General features: G+C 31.0%; 1 protein-coding gene and 1 long non-coding RNA gene across 2 annotated transcripts in view; one reads left to right on the forward strand and one right to left on the reverse strand.

Annotated features, from left to right (window-relative positions):
- LOC126886954 (transmembrane and ubiquitin-like domain-containing protein 1) overlaps positions 1-22,638 on the forward strand; it is a 113,665-nt gene that overhangs the window by 50,590 nt on the left and 40,437 nt on the right. Inside the window, exons 3-4 of the mRNA XM_050654142.1 lie at positions 400-672; positions 22,080-22,308. Coding sequence (XP_050510099.1) covers positions 400-672; positions 22,080-22,308 — 502 coding nt within the window. The remainder of the gene's footprint in view (positions 1-399; positions 673-22,079; positions 22,309-22,638) is intronic.
- LOC126886955 (uncharacterized) lies at positions 17,816-19,107 on the reverse strand. Its single transcript, XR_007698841.1, has 3 exons — positions 18,895-19,107; positions 18,528-18,796; positions 17,816-18,181 (listed from the first exon to the last, which is right to left on the reverse strand). It is a non-coding gene; the product is annotated as an uncharacterized LOC126886955 (long non-coding RNA).

Here is a 22,638-nt window from a genome sequence, read left to right on the forward strand (position 1 = left end):
ATTTTTCGGGGAAAATTTTCGTCGAAGTAAATCGGAAAAAACATGTCTCTATGCAGAATTTAATTACGGTGAATTTTTATTTGGGTGTTTTTGGTGTAAAGTTAAAATCTTTGGAGTTATAGAGCAAAAATTGAAAAAAACACGATTTTCGGGCGCCATTTTGTTTATAACAAAAGGAGCACACTATCTGCGAACTTTGCATGCCTATATTATTAATATATAGAATCACAAGATTCGATTCCAGTAATAAAATTGCTGGTAAATAACTTTTCCCAAAAATGGCCTATTCTCTGATAATCTGCCCAGACTATAATGAATTTTGTATCTGGGACTTTTTTCTTTTCTATAAAATTAACTATTTTTTATTTAGCAACTATATGATATTTATTTATGTTGTAGGATCAAGTAGTACCTCTCAGACTGAAGAAAGTACACCTGACCTTTCTGCTGAAACCGATGCAGCATTAGAACGAGCTCGAGCTCCAAATGGCAATAAACCCCCTGAGCCTAGATCAGAAGAAGATTTAATCGCTCCCGATATTCCCAGTACTATATTAGAAGATAGTCGAGGCGAAGAAGAAGAAAGTATAATTGAAACCATGGATGCTGATGCTAATATCGTTAGGCAAAGAAGATTAGCTTTTTATACTGGTTTTTCAAATGAAAATCAAGGTAAATACGTTATAGTAGTTTTTCAAAAGTTTAGTAAAACTATGGTAATGGATGTACAAATGTATTAGGAGCTAGAGCTCTTTGAAGATGGCGTCTTGTAATTAGTTTTTTAATACCTCCAGGCCGCTTCTATTTAGAAAATCGAAAACTGGTACGTCTATTTATCTTCTATGGTTTGTTTTTTAACCAAGAGGAGTGATTCAAATTTACCGCGCTGTATTGTTTGTTTGTAATTGATCCAACCGCAGGCAAGTTCACTCCACTGATATAAAATTTTGACACTAATGACATTTATCAAATTTTGACACTAGTGACATTTCATAGGTTAATTACGTTATATCGTCGATTTTTGTATTTTCTGTTTTATTCCTTTAATTTTTACATTATAGGGTTTTTCATTCACAGTCATTTGTTTCGAGCTTCTGTCATATTTATTATAATCTGTGTATATTAATATTATAGACAGTTTATACAACATCTGACAGAAGCTCGAAACAAATGACAATCGATGAAAAGCCCTATTAGTCTGCTTTTATATAAAAAGCAGTTCTTTTTGGAACTCTTTAGCGACGTATTAATTTAATATAATATTTATGGATTACCGTTGAGGGCCGACTAGATATACCAAAAAAGAAGATGTATTTGGTTATTATTCTAGTGACTTTCTTGGGTGTGAATCTGTCTTTTTTAGTTTACTACTCCTGGTTAAAAAATAAACCATAGAGATAAATCAATTAGATCAATTTCGAATTTCTAGTACCAGTTAGGAGTCCGTTTTGCTTAGGGCAACTGTTAATTTATCGCATAATTTTTTTTATCTTTAACTTTTAAGCATTTTTGACACTGGATTATTAAATTGTAGGCTATTGATTATGTATTTTAGAAAGGAACTACAACGTTAACGGGGTTTTATTGTTTCATATACCGTAAAATGGGGTTACTTTGACCGCTGGGGTGAATTTGACCGAAAACATAGAAAAATATCTATTGTGATATGCTTCAGCCACCCTGTATAATTTTTAAAATTATTTTTAACGATTCAAATTTATAAATATGTAAGAATTCATTTTTAATTAAAAAAAAGAATTAATATTCCAATGGTTGTTAAATCCACCGATATAACGAATTAAGAAAAAATGGTTAACGGTCAAATTAACCCCACTTACAAGAAAAATAATTTTACAGGCAAAATGCATATACGGTCAACTTCCCCCCAGATGGGGTGAACTTGACCAAAGGCATTTTTTATTTTTTTTTATAAGTCATGATTATTTTCTTGTAATTATAATCTAAGCTACTGAAAGTAGACGCCTAAACCCATAACATATTTGCATATAGAAAAATGTAGCAAAATTTAAAATATGATTTTTATAGGATTAAAGTACAAAATCGGTCAAAGTCACCCCATTTTACGGTAGTCAATGGATCTCTAAATATGAAAAACCCGCGGAGTGCTACCAGGGCCTATTTTACCACTAGGCCCATGAGGCACCTGCCTCGGGCCCGCATTCTTAAGGGGCCCGGAAAGATCACTAAAAAAAATTTTATTGCAATAACAAAATAAATTTTCAAAATTCTTTCATTCCATTCATTTAAAATTGCGTTGGGCCAATTAAGCGGAGATTCAAACCAAAAAGGACGTCAGTAGAAGCAAATGATTTTTCAGGGAAAATGAATACGTTAGAGTTAGAGTCTATTCTTATGACGACGATTTGGGATAAAATTTGGGACCGAGTAAATGCAACCATAAAAAGTTACAGTAGTGTGTGAACTTTATAATAGCTTAATCAAATTATGTATAAAGAAAAGACAGAAATTTTCAGAAATTGAAAATAATGCTAAAAAATTGTAGTCGGTACCTAAGCCTTTTATATAAAGATGAGCTTTCCTGAGGACGGAAAACAATTTTTCCGTCCGAGGAAAAGTTCTCGAAACGATTTTTTTAAAAGGACTTGAAAATTTTAAAATAAATATTTGTTTACCTATTTGTGATACTTTAGTTATGCAACTATCTATAAGAAAAAATGCTTATAATTCTGGAAACGATATTTTAAACATCTTGTTCACAGACAATAGTGAAACAGTAAACTTAAAAACTATTAGCGAATATTAGGTATGAGAATTATATCGATGTTACGATGTTGATGCTTTGGTGGAAGAAGTCTCACATTTTAAAGAACTTTGCAGCACATCTAATATCTTACAAAATCCGCAAAGTATGATGATCTATTTTATTGAAAATAACATCATATCAACGTTTACAAATGAGGAAACGTTGCTTACAATGTATTTAAATATAGATACCCATAATAGCAACGCTTCAGATGAAAGATCTTTATCGGTACTGAAAAGAGTAAAGTCGTATTTAAGAAATTCTCTAAATCAACAAAGTCTGTAGTTTTTGGCTATTTTAAATATAGAAAATGATGTATTACAAAAAATGATACAAATAGTAGGAAAGCCTTGGTTGCTAAATTTGCGGTTACTAAAGCGTTATGGGGACCTGTTGGGTTGTGAAGATTAGGTTCTAAAAAAAAAGTTAAGTTAAGTTAAGTTTTCCATTTTAGTGGGATTTTCCATTTTTTAATTTAATTTTCTATTTCCAAAAATCGTTCTTTCCGATTATAGCGCCATTTATCCATAATTCGAAAAAATGTCTCGAATAAGTTACTTATTTTTTTGTAAGGAATCCAAATCTGAAAAATAAAAAATGGGGGTTCCTATTTCATATTTTAAAGTAACTCGTGTCGTGTTTGGTGCCATTCGATAGATTTTTAAAAAATATTGAACACGCATTTTTCAGTTTTTCGATCTTATGTTCATTTCGTCCATTTCGTTTTATTTCGTTTATAGGTATTTAGGGGCCCGAAAATTGTGTAGTGTCTCGGGCCTGATTTGAAGTGAAATAGGCTCTGAGTGCTACCATTTAAAGGGGTGCGTTTTTGAGAAAGGGGTGAATTAGTCCCTAGGCACAGGGCGAATTAGGGTGAGTTCTATGCACTTTTGGTACAAACACGTCTACAGGAAAATTATCCAGGTTAAATTTACTATGAAAGCATCACATTTTAAACTCAAAAATATTTTTTTTTACAAAAATATATTCTAGAGAAAAGCAAGAAAAAAACACGAAAGACGGCAATTTTGTTTTTTGCCCCTTTTAACTTTTTTTTACAAGGATATAGGTACAAACATTGCTTCTCAGGAAAAAAACTTTCATTCTTCATCTTTAAAATGGCGTTAGGTATAAGTCTCTATGATTTATAGTTTCCAAAATATGATTTTTCAAAGTTCGCCACTCACAGCGATTTTGGCCCATTTTCCTTGTTACTTCTCAAACATTGTTCTGTAACTTTTTTCTATGTAGATTTAGGTATATGCAATGTTACATTTAATAGGAAGAAATATTACCTTTACAATGGTCTACTGTAGAAGGCTGTGTGACTATTTTTTAAGCCAGATATGGTTGTTCAAACTTTTATGCTTTTAATGATTTTTTTATATATTTTACGATTATTTTTAAATTTCCCATTATAACTTTTTTTATTGTATATTTAGGTATATACATTGTACAATAGAAAATAAATCTTATTTTCTTTACTTTAAAATGGTGTATTGTAAAAAAGTCTAGGACTACTTTTAAACAAGATATGCTTTTTCAAAATGTGACATATACACATGCGATAGGTCCCACTAAGTTGGAACCATATGGAAAACTTTTTTATTATTAACTTTATGAAAAAAAAAATTATTCTTCATAAAATGTACGAGGTATGCTAAAAATATGAATTTCGCTCAAGAGTAAAGTACCTTTATATTTCACAATATCAAAAAGTGTGTTTAAGAAAAGTTATTTGTAATTAAAAATTATGTTATAATATGCAATTACATTCTAAAAAAAATTCAAAATTTTTCTCAAATTACGGATACCCTTGGATATCCTACAGATATCTTGTTTAAAAATAGTCCTAGAATTTTTTTGCAATACACCATTTTAAAGTAAAGAAAATAACCTTTTTTATTCCACAATGTATATACCTAAATGTATATAAATCATTAAAAGTATAAAACCTTAAAAAAGCATAGCTTGTTTAAAAAGAGCCGTATAGACTTATGCAAAAGACCATTTTAAAGGTAATTGACTTCTCTTTCTACTAATAGTACCATTGCATATACCTAGAAATGCGCAGAAAAAAGTTACAGAACAATGTGTGCAAAATAATAGAGAAAATGGCCCAAAAATTCTGTGAGTGGCGAACTTTTGAAAAATCATATTTCGGAAACTGTAAATCCTAGAGACTTTTGCGAAACTTCATTTTAAATAGGAAGGATGGAACTTATTTTTCGCTGAAGCAATGCCTATACCTATATCCCCGTGGAAAAAAGTTATGGGACAAAAAACAAAATTGCTTTCTTTCGTTTTTTTCTTGCTTTTCTTTTGAATATGTTTTGTAAAATAAAATATGTTTGACTTTAAAATGTGATATTTCGATAGTAAATTAACCTGGAACAATTTTCCTGTAGACGTGTTTGTACCAAAAGTGTTTAGAACTCACCCTAATTCACCCTGTGCCTAGGGACTAATTCACCCCTTTCTCAAAAACGCACCCATTTAAATTGTAGTTTCCGCGGTTTCTTCAAATTTAGATGTCCATTGACCATATGAGATAATAAAATTCTGTTAACGTTGTAGTTCCTTTTATCTCTCTTATTTTGAACATAATCAATAGCCTATTGTGAGGTATTCTAGTACTAAAAGCTACTCTTGCTTTAAGTCGGTAGGATACACCATTTTCTGGAAAACAGAATGAAAATTTTTCATATTATTATTAATTTGAAACAAAAAATAAAAAAATACTTATTTAGAAAAACAAAAACTGGTACGTATATTTATCTTCCAGAGATGAATCGATTTCACCAATTGCGAATTTCTAGTACCGGTCATATGCGTCCATTTTGGGTAGGTCAAGGATTATTGTATCACATTGTTTATTGCGTCTTTAGTTTTTAAGCATTTTTGACACCAAATTATTAAATTATGAGGTAATCTAGTACAAAAAGTTACTCATGCTTTAAGTCGGTAATATACCTACTTGGTTTTTTTTGAAAATTTTTTTCAGATATTCAAAAAGGGATAATTTTTAAATCGATTTTTTTAGAAAACGGTGTAGCCTACCGACTTTTAGTAAAAGTATCTTTTAGTACTAGAATATCTCACAATTTAATAATTCAGGGTCAAAAATGCTTAAAAGACAAAAAGTTATACGTTAAAATAATCGTTGGTCTACCCAAAAGGGACGCCTATAACTCGCACTAGACATTGGCAATTTATGGAATCGATTTATCACTCGAAGATAAATAAGCGTACCAGTTTGCGTTTTTCTAAATATGAGCGTTCTGGAGGTATTAAAAAAAAAACTAATTACAAGACCCCATCTTCAAAGAGCTCAAGCTCACTTAGAAAGCATTTTCGGACTAGGTGATTTGGGTTAGAACTTAATATTTTGAGCCCAGGACTCTACAGTTAAAATATTTCCAATTATCAATGAAACACCCTGTATACAGGGTAATCAACTTTCGTGATCAAAGTTCGTTACATCTGCTATTTTAGGAGGTACAAAGTTTTACAAAAATAGGGAGTAGCTGTAAGTTTAACATTTTAAAATTAGTTACAAATATACAGGGTCTTCCATAACACTGTACCAATGAAAAAAACATTAAAATACTTTTTTTGTTTTTATTTTAAATTTAAGATCCGTTTCACTTTCTCATTACAAGAATACATAGTTGTTTTTTGTGATATTCGCGGTGTGCAAGTACTTGGAAGGGAAACGAGAAACGACCGTGCGCGAGTTGCGGAGAAATATTGTCTTAAAAATATACATCTTAAATAATAAATAATTCATATTGTCAATTGAAATTGTCAAATTTACGTATATTTCATACCTTCTGTCATTGAAGCAGAAAAATTATATATTGCTCCACAATATTGATATGATATGCAATTATTATATAAAGGTAAATTTAATTAATTGTATTTTGCTTGCAGTACTGCATTTTAATAACTAATTTTATTTACTACATACAATTGTTTACATTTGCATAACATAACCTGCATATTATTTTTTCTTCTTATTATTTTTTTGGACTATGGCCTTGACAATTATCCAGCAACCAGGACTAATTTAATTGGCCAATTTAATTAAAAGTGCGAATAAAAGTACAGAGCGTAGAAATAGAGGTCGCTTTGCCGAACTTGCACGGTCCCAATAGGAGGGTACTTAAAAGCTATAACCAAACAAAGAATAACCAGACAATCGTAACAAATTCAGCTCCCTGTATAATTGAAAAGGGGCACAAATGCAACGACCTGTTGTAACTGTAGTTTTTAAATGATTGTCAAAATTCATAAAAATAATTTATCTTCCTACTGCTCTTTAAATCCAATTAGGGGCATATCAAAACACAAATTTATTATTTGGTCAGTATTTTTAAATGTATCGGCCTACTTTTTACATTACCATCATCATCTAAAATCCATGTAGTTTAATGTGTCTGAAGTATTTCCTATGCCTTTACAATCCGACAAGTGAGTGCTGGCGGGTTGCGCGTAGAAGAAATTGAAAAGTGGAAGGGATTGCTCATTTCTATTGCTGTCGGCTAGGAGTTCACATCGTAGTGAATAATATCTACTAACGTAATTTTCAGATCCCAAATAAATTTTTTATACGGCAATCACGCATTTGTGACACCCGCGATTAAGGTCATCCGCCAGCTCTCGCTTGTCGGATTGTACAGTAGAGCGTCGATTATCCGAACGTCGATCAACCGAACGACCGGTTATCCGAACTCGCGACTCCCGCGCCCGCACTCGAGTACCCAGCAAGCGTTAGTAATTAACGCTTAAAATATCTTCAATTTTCTTCAATATTGTATTCAAAAATATGTTGTTGCAAAGACTGCACTTTTTTGTTTAATTGCTATTTGTCATTATCAAGATATAAATAAATATGTAGGTATATAAATATGGCTTTTATCCACTTGAGGATAAATATGTATGACTATATCAATATAGTTCGATTATCCGAACAAATCGGTTTTCCGAACACCCATGTCCCCCAATTAGTTCGGATAATCGACTCTCTACTGTACTTAATAAAAGTATCTTTAATATCTCACAAACTTTTGACACTTGGTAGTCAACGCTGGCCGAAGATGGTTGATTGAGTTTCGTGGTAGAGTTTCAACATGTTCCCGGAGGTTATATCTTTTAACATCGGCGTTTAGCCTGTTCAATATTACTACAACATAATGTAGATTGAATTATAATTTCAACCATTGTTTGGTTCTGGGGCTATAACAAGTATTTGAATTCACTGATGATGGACTGGTGGGTCCGAAAACGTTCTGAATTGGACACATTTTTTCAATCCATTGGGATTTTTAAGATTTTTAATAAATATACCAATTACATAGAAGTGGTTTTTACTTCATGTTACAGTTTTTAACTGTATGATATACAGCCAACCTAGGGAACTACCCTTTTTAGTTTATATTAAGGGCAAATCAAAACACAAATTTATTATTTGCTCAGTATGTATTTTTAAATGTATCGGCCTATTTTTTACATTACCATCATCATCTAAAATGCATGTAGTTTAAAGTATTTCCTATGCCTTTACTTAATAAAAGTACCTTAAATCAACGCACAAAAAAAATAGAAAACAATACAAATGGTTATAGACCTGGATCCCGCGTGAGAAAAAAAAGTTGATTAATAGCAAGCTGAAAATTTGTGAATAGCTTAACGGTGTCTAGTCGGACAAACATTGATGCACGTGAACACTGAAACAGGGGAAGTTTTAATGGTGGAGCATGATAAACGTGTCGTCCTGACAAGTTTATGATGGTGAAAAATAGCAAGTTGTTTTTAAGTTTATTCAATAGCCAACGTTATATAATATATGAAAAAATGTTTGTCCGACAAAAAGGTTGGGCATTTTAACGAGTCCGACACGTAGAACATGTCACATCACAGGAACTATGTTGGTGATAAATAGCAGTCTGATTTTTGCATGAGAGTTTAATGAAAGGTTAAAAAAGCAATTGGAAGTTCTGTCGGACAAAATGAATGGGAAATTTTCCTAGTCGGACATTCTAAACATGTAAGATATAGACAAAAATGTTGGTGATAAATAGCAAGCTAATTTTGATTTGTTTATGTAGAAATTATATTTTGTAACGCAAAAAGTTATATGTCGGACAAAAAGTTTGGGCAAATCGACGGAAATAAATAAAAAACATTTTTTCAGAATGACTTAGTCACATATTGATAAAGCTATTTTAGTTGTACATTATTATTTATATTCACATATTTGCATATGCATATATATACATGCACACTCCAAAAACAGTAAGCTAAGTATCAATGCATGTATATATTGCAAAAGAATTATTTTTTTGGGTGGAGTTTGTTCTAGATATTCTCAAAATGACAATAAAAAATGTCAAAGAACATGTGAAAGCAATCTCTTAGGCTTTTCTAATTGGGCGCATCAGAAAGTACGGAAAATTTCCTACAAAAAACGTTGTATACATTTTTTTCCATACTCAAATCTTAACCCTGTAAACGACATTGAAAAATGTGAAGAGTCTAAAACTTCGGTGCTTATAAGAATAGACGTAAATTGACACATTATGCTTAGAAGTATGTATTAGAAGGCTGCATTTGTCAGTGTGACACTTTGTGCTATACAAAGTAGTTTTTGAAAGTACATGGTCTCTGAGTTTCTGTTTGCCACGTGTGTTGGCAATTAAAATTTATATTAACTATGGAGTGTTTTTGTGTCTATTTTTGAGTGTCAACAGTTTAAATTTTAAGTCGCCAGATCAAAAGTGAAACCATTCAACGGAACATTTTTGAGTAATTTTCGAACATTTTACAAAGTTAGTAAAATACTTGGTCATCAATTCAATGAGGTTCAGTTGCCAGATAATTGTGAAAGTTCTATTGAATATCATTCTTCGTGCTATAATGCTTTGCCTGATTGAAAAAGGGTACCTAAATAAATTATTACTAAAATTGTATAACGTAATTTTTCTCAACTTTCTACAAATGAAATAATGTAATTAATATGTCACATGACAAGAAATAATTTGCTGCCAAAATAAATCGATTAGTTTAAATTTGAAGTTACGATTGCAATTTAATTATGAATTATTGTCAAAAGTGACAGTTTTTCTTAAATGGAAATGTATTCATAGACATAAGGGTAGACAGGGAATACAGTGCAAAAAGTCGATAGGTGATCTATATATCTCTTTTAACCAAGCGATCCCGCGCATGTGGCAGACAAAGATAGCTAGACCACTCAATCCATAATATAATTTGCCTGATCTACTATAAATGTATTACAGTGAGGTATCTAAATGATGTTGAGATAAATCGAAAGATATCGATTGTAATTGATTGCAGGTACTTTTGACATAGAATAATCACCCCTTATTGAAATTTCAAAAATTATTTTTTTAAATTGTCCGACTACAAAATCTACCCCTTATTTTTTTCCGACAACAGTCATTCTTGGTAACGAATAATTTACTTAATTAAATTTCATCTTTGTCGGAAAGCTATTTATCACCAGAATTTTTGTCTATATCTTACCTGTTTAGAATGTCCGACTACAAAAACTTCCCATTAATTTTGTCGGACAGAACCTCCAATTGCTTTTTTAACCTTTCATTAAACTCTCATGCAAAAATCAGACTGCTATTCATCACCAACATAATTCCTGTGATGTGACATGTTCTACGTGTCGGACTCGTTAAAATGCCCAACATTTTTGTCGGACAAACATTTTCGCATATATTACATAACGTTGGCTATCGAATAAACTTAAAAACAACTTGCTATTTTTCACAATCATAAACTTGTCAGGACGACACGTTTATCATGCTCCACAATTAAAACTTCCCTTTTCCAGTGTTCCCGTGCATCAAAGTTTGTCCGACTAGACACCGTTAAGCTATTAACAAATTTTCAGCTTGCTATTAATCAACTTTTCTTTCTTACGCTGGATCCAGGCCTATTATTTTCATTGTCGAATGTGTCCGAAATACTTCTGCGTTATTCCTTTAATTTTTATATTTGTAGTTTGCTTTTATATACAGGGTGAGTTTTTAGTGCAGGATTGGTCGATAATTCCATAATGGTATAGAATATCGAAAAAAGTTATTAAGAAAAAATGTAGGCAATGATATTCTCCAGGCTTGGAAAATATGTCCATTTCTACAGGGTGATCAGTAACTGCGTGGTATATCAAACATATAATTTTTTAAATGGGACACCCTATATATTTTTTCATATTTATATTTCTCTCATAATTCTTGTTCATATAATATAGGGTTTTGCATTACTATACAGAGTATTTAACAAGTTATGACCATTTTTATTTCGAAATCCCTATGAGATAACACCATGTATATAAAGAAGTAATTCATAAACAATAATTTGTTTTATATAATGAGATAAACAATATACTGTAGTTTTTAAATTAAGTTTAATTGAAATCATTGACGAATATTTGTATACAGGGTGAACTACAAAACCAAATTACGATTTTCTCAATTTTTGTTAAATGGATCACCCTATATTTTATTTTTTAAAAACATTATATTTATGATACTATTTCATTTTTATATATACCCTATACTTAAACTCATTACTTTTCGAGATATTTTTAGTTTTCTCCAAATATCGGGAATACATTCAATTTTTCTAGTAGAAATAAGTTAGTATTGAGCGATAATTATACAAAATTATTTTTATTCGATAAATAACTAACACAAATTATAAACCATAACAATATGCAGTAAATGTACCAATAAATGTGATATTAAGAAATTATCGTATTTCCCTAATATACAAGAATCGTAAAATTCCTACAAAAAAAATATGTCTTGTGTATAATAATATAACATGATTATTTTTATTTAATAAACAGCTCACACAAAACATAAATCAAAACAATATACAACTGATGTAATAGTTTTTAGATTGTTATATCAACAGTATTCTAAGCCAAGAAGTTTTTAGTAACACATTCCTAATTGTAGATTGTGGCGCGCAGTTATTAATAATATAATTCTCATACTATTTTCCATTACTATGCATCAAGAAATCCCTACTTGGTTAACACTCATAGTCAAACTAGGTGATTTATAAATGTTGTAAGATGCTATTGTTGGCGATTATGTGATTGGCCCACATTTTTTTGACAGTTGAGGTTTTTACACGACAACGGTGCTCAAGTTCTTCCAAAATTGATTTTTTCATCTGGGGCTATATAAAAAATCTTGTATACCAGAAGCATCCAACAACGCCTGATGATATGAAAAAAAGAATAGGTGGAGCTTTTAATAATATTGACTTACAAAAATGGTAAAAAATGTGGCTCGGCCATTTGAATATCGGTTACAAAATTGCATAGACGTTGAAGATGGGCATTTTCAACATTTACTTTAGACTTATATCTTTAACATCACATTAATTGGTACATTCATTAAACATTGTTATGGTTTATATATTTTGTTAGTTATTTATTGAATGCAAATATTTGTTATTTTATTACACAATACTTATTTGTTAAATTATTTCTACTTATAAAAATTGAATGTATTCCCGGCAAATAAAGAAAACTAAAAATATCTCAGAAACTAATAAGTTTAAGTATAGGAGATGCTATATAAAAATGAAAGAGCATCATAAATACAACATTCCTAACAAATAAACTATAGGCTAATTTATGTAAAAAAAACATGAGAAAATCGTAATTTTTTTGTAGTTTAAAAGTGCTTATAAAATTGAATGTTTCACTAAACACTTCTTGGCTTAGAAGACTGAACTGTTACATCAGTTGTATATTGTTTTGATTTATGTTTTGTTTAAGTTATTTATTGAATAAAAATAATCTCGTTATAGTATTATATACAAAATAAATTTTTATTTGTATGAATTTTACGATTCTTGTATATTAGGGAAATATGATAATTTCTTAATATCAAATTTATTGGTACATTTACTGCATATTGTTATGGTTTATATTTTGTGTTAGTTATTTATTGAATAAAAATAATTTTGTATAATTATCGCTCAATACTAACTTATTTCTACTAGAAAAATTGAATGTACAGTGGAACCTCGATAAGTCGGCCCCCGATAACCCGGAAGTCCGGCTAACCCGGACCGATTTTCATCGGACAAACATTTCAACAATAAAAATGTATGTATTATGTTAAAACATTTTATCTGCAGCCGCTTCTGGAATGTCTTAAAAATATCGAATTTCATTGATAAAAGTTCAGTCATAATATAATATTGGAGAGATAATGGGTATATGTGTAATTTGAACTATATGATAGTAAAAATGACTCGTGCACACGGCGGCGGCAGAGCGACATTCATTATCGCAAACAACAGGCACCTGTTATTCCTTTATTGATTTTCAACTGTCTTTTAAAAAATTGTTTTTTAAACAATGGTCTTTTAAACAATGAAAGAGTCACTGTTCTTAAATTACAAAACATCGTTCCGATGGCAGACCAGACGAAATTGACATAACCAAACTGACTGAGTTTTTTTACCTAGAAATGAATAATACTCTATATTGTCTATACTAAACTCTATACAACTATAGGTAACTGTGCATATATAGTTCATATTATTTTGCTTATAAGGGACTTTATCTATAAGTATACCATATTTTATTAATTTTTACCATGCTCTCCGGCTAACCCGGATTTTCGATAACCCGGATCGGCCGCGGTCCCGATTAATCCGAGTTATCGAGGTTCCACTGTATTCCCGATATTTGAAGAAAACTAAAAATATCTCGAAAAGTAATGAGTTTAAGTATAGGGAATGCTATATAAAAATGAAATAGTATCAAAAATATAATGTTTTGAGAAAATAAAATATAGGGTGATCCATTTAAAAAAATTGAGAAAATCGTCATTTGGTTTTGTAGTTTACCCTGTATACAAATATTCGTCAATGATTACAAATAAACTTAATTTAAAAGCTACAGTATATTGTTTATCTCTACATGGTGTTAATCTCATAGGGATTTCGAAATAAAAATGGTCATAACTTGTTAAATACTCTGTATAGTAATGCAAAACCCTATATTATATGAACAAGAATTATGAGAACAATATAAATATGAAAAAATATATAGGGTGTCCCATTTAAAAAAAAGAATGTGTGTGTACTTTGTACGCACGTAAGAAGTTATACTTCTATTATATGATTTAAACGAAATTAATATACTTTTTATTTATATTTTGTTTAAATATTAAACTAATTTATACTTACTACTTCTCAAACATTTTTATTAGAACAGTGCCAAAAATTAAAATAATAAAAGAATAAAACACACACAAACACATTAAACAAGCCACAAATGATGTCTGAACATTAATTGTCGAAATTTTTTTTAACTAAATACGTATTTTCTGAAAATACAATTATATAATAAATATACTTACAATCATAAAATGTATTAAAAAAAACAAAAAAGAAAGTTTCTATTGGGACTCGAACCAGCGCTGATAAGCGCGGTTGGTATTGGAATTCATTCGCCTTCAACGCTTAGCCACGGACACTATGTGTCATTATTTACGAAGATCGACTAACTAAACGGATTAAACTTGTGATATTTTGATATTTTGAAAATTGATCAAATTATTTTAATTTTGAATTGAAATGATTTAGAATTGAAAAAATACAACAAAACATAGAGTAAGAAAACAATATATTAGGTGAATATTGATAGAAATTTTGATGGTAATCAAATTATATAAATAAAAGTATTACATACTATGTATTTTGGCAGATCAAATAGGTAAGTTTATACCCATGATACATTAACAATTATTACGTACCTGTTGCTTTTAAAAACTATTTAAAAGTCACTACAATATTATAAACTTTTTTGTTTCTGTCCTCACAACAATAAAACTAATATATTATACATTTGTTTACCTTTACCTTTACCTCCAAACCACAGCGGTCCTACAGCTGCCATATCGGATAATTTTTGACATGTCATTTGAACATCCAATCAGAACAAAGTTATTATGCGCATGCGCCGGGCTGATAGGTTTTAACATATAAAAATTCACCCTCTATCGCCGGTAAAGAAGTATAACTTCAAAAATTATATGTTTGATATACCACGCAGTTCTTGATCACCCTGTAGAAATGAACATATTTTCGAAGCCTGGAGAATATCATTGCCTACATTTTTTCTCAATAACTTTTTTCGATATTATATACCATTATGGAATTATTGACCGATCCCGCACTAAAAACTCACTCTGTATATAAAAAAAACAATTTTTATAACTGTTTAGTGAAGTATTAGTATAATATAATATTTATGGATTACTTTCCCAAGGCCGATATGATCAACCAAAAGAGAAGATGTATTTGGTGATTTTTCTAGTGACATTATTGGGTGTGAATCTGTCTTCTGAGTTTACTCTCCTGGTTTAAAAACAGGGTATAATATAATTACGTTTACCTGCAATAAAATTTTGATAATTTTAAGTTAAACTGACAAATTTTCTTTATTATGGTTATTAAAGTGAGGTTAACTTGTCAGTTTATTAGGGAATCCATCGACCTGTCAAAGTTAAATCACGTGATCTTTGGTTGGCACACAAAACTGTTCTTAACCTAAACTCAATGTAATTATTGATTTTTCTTATTTGTTTTTTGTCGTGATTTTGAGGTAGTATAGTATTTAAAGACATTCATTAGATTAATTATTTTATAAACTTTACGTTTTTGGTGATTTTGAGTGCTGACAACATGCCTGTGACTTGTATATTAGTGAACTGTGGAAGTCCAACTGATCGGGATAATGTTAATTTTAATTTGTTTTTTGTCCTGATTTTGAGCTAATATAGTATTTAAAGACATTCATTAGATTAATTATTTTATAAACTTTACGTTCTTGGTGGTTTTGAGTGCTGACAACATGCCTGTCACTTGTATAATAGTGAACTGTGCAAGTCCAACTGATCAGAATAATGTTAATTTTAATTTGTTTTTTGTCGTGATTTTGAGCTTAATATAGTATTTAAAGACATTCATTAGATTAATTATTTTATAAACTTTACGTTTTTGGTGATTTTGAGTGCTGACAACATGCCTGTGACTTGTATAGTAGTGAACTGTGGAAGTCCAACTTATCAGAATAATGTTAATTTTAATTTGTTTTTTGTCGTGATTTTGAGCTTAATATAGTATTTAAAGACATTCATTAGATTGATTATTTTATAAACTTTTCGTTTGTGGTGATTTTAAGTGCTGAAAACATGCCTGTAATCTGTATAGTAGTGAACTGTGGAAGTCGAGCTGATTGGATAATGTTAATTTTTTTCGTGTTCCCTCTATAGGGCTTTTCATTCACAGTCATTTGTTTTGAGCTTCTGTCATATGTCGTATAATCCGTGTATAGTAATCGATGAAAAGCCGTATTAGAAACGCATTTATGTTTCCTCACCTAACTAAATTGTCAAATAACAGTACGCACTCATGCTAGGAATTATGGTTTTTATTAATATTATTACAATTATGTATTTATATGTGACACTAACGTAACTAGTGACATTCATTTTTAGGCCAATGTGACAAACTTTATTAATAGTACTAAATTTTAACATTTATCCCCTATTTTGTTAAAACAATATTATTTTGTTTTTCATTCTATTCAAAATAAATGCAGTTTTGACAGGGAATTTGTTTTGTTATTTATTTATTCCATATAGACCTGGATCCCGCGTACCAAAAAAAAGTTGATTAATAGCAAGCTGAAAATTTATTAATAGCTTAATGGTGTCTAGTCCGACAAACTTTGATGTACGGGAACACTGGAAGTTTTAACTGTGGAACAGGTTAAAAATTTGGAACGTCAAACTACGAAAATGTTTATGTAATTTGTCAGATAAAACTTCCAATTGATTTGCTACCAATTCATTAAACTCTCATGCAAAAACCAGACTGGTGAAAAAATCACCAACTGGGCATTTTAATGATAGAACACGAAGACCATGTCAAACTACAGGAATCATGTTGGTTAGTAATAGCAGTCTGATTTTTGCATGAGAATTTAATGAAAGGATAACAGATCAATTGGATGTTCTGTCCGACAAAATATATGGGATGTTTTTGTAATCTGATGTTCCAAATCTGAGTTTCCAAACTGTTTCACAATTAAAACTACCCCTGTTCCAGTGTCACAATACATCAAAGTTTGTCCAACTGGACACTGTTAAGCTATTAACAAATTTTCAGCTTGCTATTAATCAATTTTTTTGGTACACGGGATCCAGACCTAATAGGTTTGTTCATAGTACGACACAAACGATTAGCAACTGCTGCCAACCATCAGATGCATGAGCAGTTAACAGTTAGCGTTGTGCAGTTAATAGTTAGCATTCATAGACTACGAATGCACATGTGTCTGATGGTTGGCAAGAGTTGCTGATCGTTCTACGAACAAACCTATCAGTAAGCACAATTTGTGATATCCATGAGTAGTTACTAACAGAAAGAGGCAGGATTCGATTTTTAAAACATTTATTTTAGATCAAACAAATGAAATAGAGAATGTGGAAAAATCCCCTTACGAACAATTCACATATCCACCATTTCAGGTTGGGAAATTTCTTGAATAGAATCAAAGATCCAAACACCTGTTCTTAGAAATGTGTTTCGCCCTCTTCTAAGAACAGGTGTTTGGATCTTTGATTCTATTCAAGAAATTTCCCAACCTGAAATGGTGGATATGTGAATTGTTCGTAAGGGGATTTTTCCACATTCTCTATTTCATTTGTTTGATTTAGTTACGTTTGGTCGGTAAACCAATAACTTAGATCTTTTGATCACTGAGTGTGTTTCAAAGATTTACATCTTTTGTTTTTTTTTGTTTTTCAAACATTTATTTTAGAGTCAAAACATAGTCATACCTTAAACGATAAATGTATATTATCATTACAAGTTGATACTAATTACAAAAATAAATACACATTTAAAAGACCAATACATAATTACTCATGATGAAGAAGAACATTATAATTAAAAAAAAATAACCATTTTCATATCGCTGCAACACAATGCCAAAGCCATCTTATATTTCAATTCGTTTAGTGAGCGCAACAAGCACTCTGACTGAACAGTTTCAAAACTCATTAGTTTTTCATCAGAGAATGCATATGTTGCTATCTCCAAACCATGTAGCTGTAACATATGTACATACATTGGGTTCTTCTTCGTCTGTCTTGCCCTGAGCATACTAAGCTAAAAATAGGATTGCTGCAATATGGCTGCAGACTTCACTATTACCGGCCATACGCATACAATGTAAATTTGCTATGTCATCAGAACTGGCTATCACCCCACCCAAGCATTTAGTCGTTTAGCATTAGATTTTTGGAAATGCTTCACCTAAAAAAAATATTTTATTTTTTTGGAAATTCTTCAACTACAAAAATTTATTTTTATTAGAGTATTTGCGTTCTTTACAATGATTGAGAATATTTTATTTAAAATCAGACATTCATATAATATAATTTTAGAACAATCATGACAGTAATTCAAATATATGGCAGTAATAAATCATTTTCAGAGAATTATGGAGTTCGCAGTTTACAGATTAGGACGATGATATGTCTGGTTTCATACAGATATATAAACGTAAATAAATCTAATATTTAAAACCAATTTATCCAAAAGACACTAATACTGTTATCCATATATTTCTTAATGGTGAATAAATAAAATAAAGGCATACCTTTCCGACAATAATATGGAAATCAGGAAATCATTAACAATTTTTACTCCATTCAAAACAAATCCAGCTGTAAAATATTTATGTGCCTGAAGGCTTTTGTATGCTTTCATCTGCTGCTTAGAGTAGCAACTGTGACATATCAGATTCCACCAGATATGTATAAATATCTATAATAGTAACTTGATGGACTGCACTTTACTGTAAAATCCAATTCTGACTGAATTGCGTATGGATCTAAATCCCCAATTATTTTCAGCTTCAATAAATATCTAGAACAATAAAAGAAATAATGTTATTGCTTGCAAAATTCATCATTATTGATAAATATCGGGGCAAAATGAACAGTAAAAAAAATTGTTTCGCCTACCTTTCTCGCAACATCTGGAGTTTCCAATAATAATTTCCTTAAATAATCAGTTTGCATTGTGGTAAAGTTTATAAAGTTCACAAAAACAGGAAACGAAATCCAAATGAATCCAAAATACGACGATAAACAATGAAAAATCATTGAAAAATAGATGCAAACATAACCTCTTTGTTAGTTTGTGTGCCAACCAGAGGTCACGTGGTTTGGATTGCCTAATTCGAAGAATAAATATTTATTGGACCGATAAAGAAGGAATAACTTATTTTGAGTTTATTCATAGAATAAGCGTTGATTGATAAATATAGAGGGGAATAAGTATTATTTGACGTGAGTGAAACATAAATTTGTCTGTTTTATTGGTCAAATAAATTTATTCATCGACTATACTAAAGATGCACTAGAAATAAACAAACCGAGATATGTTGAAAGGAGCACTCCAGAATCGTGATTTGCAATGTATAAACTTTGTAAATCATGATTTGGGATTTACAATGTACACTTGAGAGCAAAATAATCGACTCACTTGCTGAATAATTGTACACGTGGAATTTCCTAAACCTGTTGTCCGATTTGAGTGATTTTTGTACTATGTTATAGCCTTATTATTTTAGAAAATCGATATAATATTATTATTGCTAGACAGGTAAAGGTCATTTTATACCGGGTGTAACAATCATACTGTGTTTTTTCTTACAGTTCGGAACACTCTGTGGAGTATTCTAGCATATAAAAAATATTTAAATTAAAATTCAATTGTAGGCTTAGGCTTTATTAACATTTTCTTTTTTGACTCATTTGCTTATGTTGGATAATAAAAAAGTTGGGTACGTTTAAGAAAAAAAACACCCTATAATTGTTACACCCGGTATAAAATGACCTTTACCTGTCTAGCAATAATAATATTACATCGATTTTCTTAAATAATAAGGCTGTAACATGCTAAAAAAATCACTCAAATCGGACAACAGGTTTAGGAAATTCGAGACTTCTAACGTGTACAATTCAGCAAGTGAGTCGATTATTTTGCTCTCAAGTGTATATGTTATAGTCAAAGCCCGAATTGCAGGCACTCCTAGGTTTGACTAGGCAATCCTCAGGTCTGACTGACCGTCTTAGTCAAAGCCCGAAATAAATTACAGTTTCGGCCTTTGACTAGTCAAACCTAGGAGAGACTAAGTTGGTCAGGCAAAGGTCGAAATTAAATTTTATGAAATCGGGGTGTGACTAGTCAAACCCCGGTCAGCTATTAAAATGTCGTAATTTGTTAGATTAGGTTTAATAAAATGTAATTTTTTAATTTTATTGGTTATTATTTTTATATTGTCGTAATTAAAATAAATAAATTAGTGTTTATTCTCACATGTTGAGGCATTATGGCATTTAATTTTTCTTAAATATCCCCAGAACACTTCTATTTAGAAAAACGAAAACTGGTTCTAGTACAGGTCATAGGCGTCCGTTTTGAGTAGGGCAATGGTTATTTTATCGCATAACTTTTTTGTCTTTAACTTCTAAGCATTTTTGACACTGGATTATTAAATTTTGAGGCATTCTAATACTAAAAGTTACTCTTTAAGTCTATAAAATGCACCGTTTTCTAGAAAAATCGATTTGAAAATTTTTAGTTTTTTGAATTTGGAAAAAAATTTCAGTAGTAACTGCATGAGAGCTCTAAAATTATCAATTTGTTTCCTGAGTCGCCCTACCCAAAACGCATATGACCTGTACTACAATTTCGCAAAAAACGTACCAGTTTTCGTTTTTCTAAATAGTTTTTTTTTTGTTTTTTCAAATTAAAAAAAAAAACGAAAAATTTTCAAATCGACTTTTCTAGAAACGGTGCATCCTACCGACTTAGAGCAAAAGTACCTTTTAATACTATAATACCTCACAATTTAATAATCCAGTATTTTCTATGGGAAATAAGCCACAATTTTACTAAAAAATGAATTTATTAACATTTCGTTATTTATTTTCCATAGAAAATACTTAATTATAAAAATGCCACAAGGAAATAACTTCAGAACAACCTTAATAATCCAGTGTCAAAAGTGCTTAGAAGTCAATGACAAAAAAGTTATGAGATAAAATATCCGTTGCCCTACCCAAAACAGACGCCTATGAGCGGTACTAGAAATTTGTAATTAATGGAATCGATTTATATCTGGGAGATAAATAAACGTACCAGTTTTCGTTTTTCTAAATAGAAGTGTTCTGGGGATACTTAAGAAAAACTAAATGTCATAATGCCTCAACATGTGAGAATCAACACTATTTTTTTTATTTTAATGACGACATAATAAAAATAATAAACATTAAAATTAAAAAATGGCGTTTTATTAAACCTAATCTAACAAATTACGACATTTTAATAGCTGATCGGGGTTTGACTAGTCACACCCCGATTTAATAAAATTAAATTTCGACCTTTGCCTGACCAACGTAGTCTCTCCTAGGTTTGACTAGTCAAAGGCCGAAACTGTAATTTATTTCGGGCTTTGACTAAGACCGTCAGTCAGACCTGAGGATTGCCTAGTCAAACCTAGGAGTGCCTGAAATTCGGGCTTTGACTATAACATATATACAACAAAGTAAATTATGATTCGGAAGTGCTCCTCGTAACAGTCAACGTGTCTTGGTTTGTCATTGGTGAAACCGGCCATTAGTACAGTGCCGGCAAAAAAAATCTTGCCACGTTCGACTGCAACGTTTCAGTTGATAAATAGCCCCTCTTGAAGCACCAATGTCACGTGGTACGGTAATTACAGAGTCTAATTTCTCCAGTAATGGTAAAGCACGAACCTTCTCCTCTTTTGTGAGTCTCTTTTGACACATATTTGTCAGTTCAATTTAGAATTTGACGATCTCAAACTTTACGCGGTAGATGAGAAGAAGCTTAACACTGACTACCCCCACAAAGCCAACTGTTTACAGTGCAAACGCGCAGAATACCCTAAATAAGCCAAGCGGTCCCTAAACTACAGATAATTTCCGTTGCAAGTACGCTATCCCCCCTCCCCTACCCTCCCCTCCAAGCGCAGACAGAACGCATGCAAATTGTCTTCAAATTTGGTGATTTATTTGGCAATGCAAAGATTTTTTTTTTCCGGTACTGTATCTTTATTTTATTTCTTATTAAATCTTCATATTATTATACTTCCCGATTAACTAAAAAAATGTTTCAGAGCCAACTAGTTCCCACACAGAATCGTTTAGACAAAATACTAGTTCGCCACAAGACTCTAGTACTTCTTCAGAAGATGTAGAGCCTAGTGCCCCTCCAACAGAAGAAAGTGTGCCTCCCAAAAATGAAGATACTACTAGTAATAGAATAACAGTGAAATTAAAATACATAAACGACGATCTGAAATTAGTGGAAGGAAATTTAAATGAATCCCTTGGAGAATTTAAAAAGTAAGTGACTAGTAGAACATGAAAAAATTCTAATAGAGCAAGAGCCCGTGGTCGCTAGGCATTCCATATTTAATGATAGTGCAGTCACTGAAGGTTTTCACCTCTGATTTCGTTGACCCTCCATCGATTTTCATGAAAATTGGTGAGTAATTAGAGGATACCTCAAGGAACAAAGGTGACATGATGCCAACTTGCGCTTTTACCCTGGGGGTGGATGCCACCCCTTCTCGGGGGTGAAAGTTATTTTATTAAAATTAATACCATAGTCGATAGACGGACAAATTATAAGCAAAATTTGTTATATTAAGTTACTTAACATATACTTTTTGA

Source organism: Diabrotica virgifera, chromosome 6, assembly GCF_917563875.1.
Source record: "Diabrotica virgifera virgifera chromosome 6, PGI_DIABVI_V3a".
In the NCBI taxonomy this organism is placed as follows: Eukaryota; Metazoa; Arthropoda; class Insecta; order Coleoptera; family Chrysomelidae; genus Diabrotica; species Diabrotica virgifera.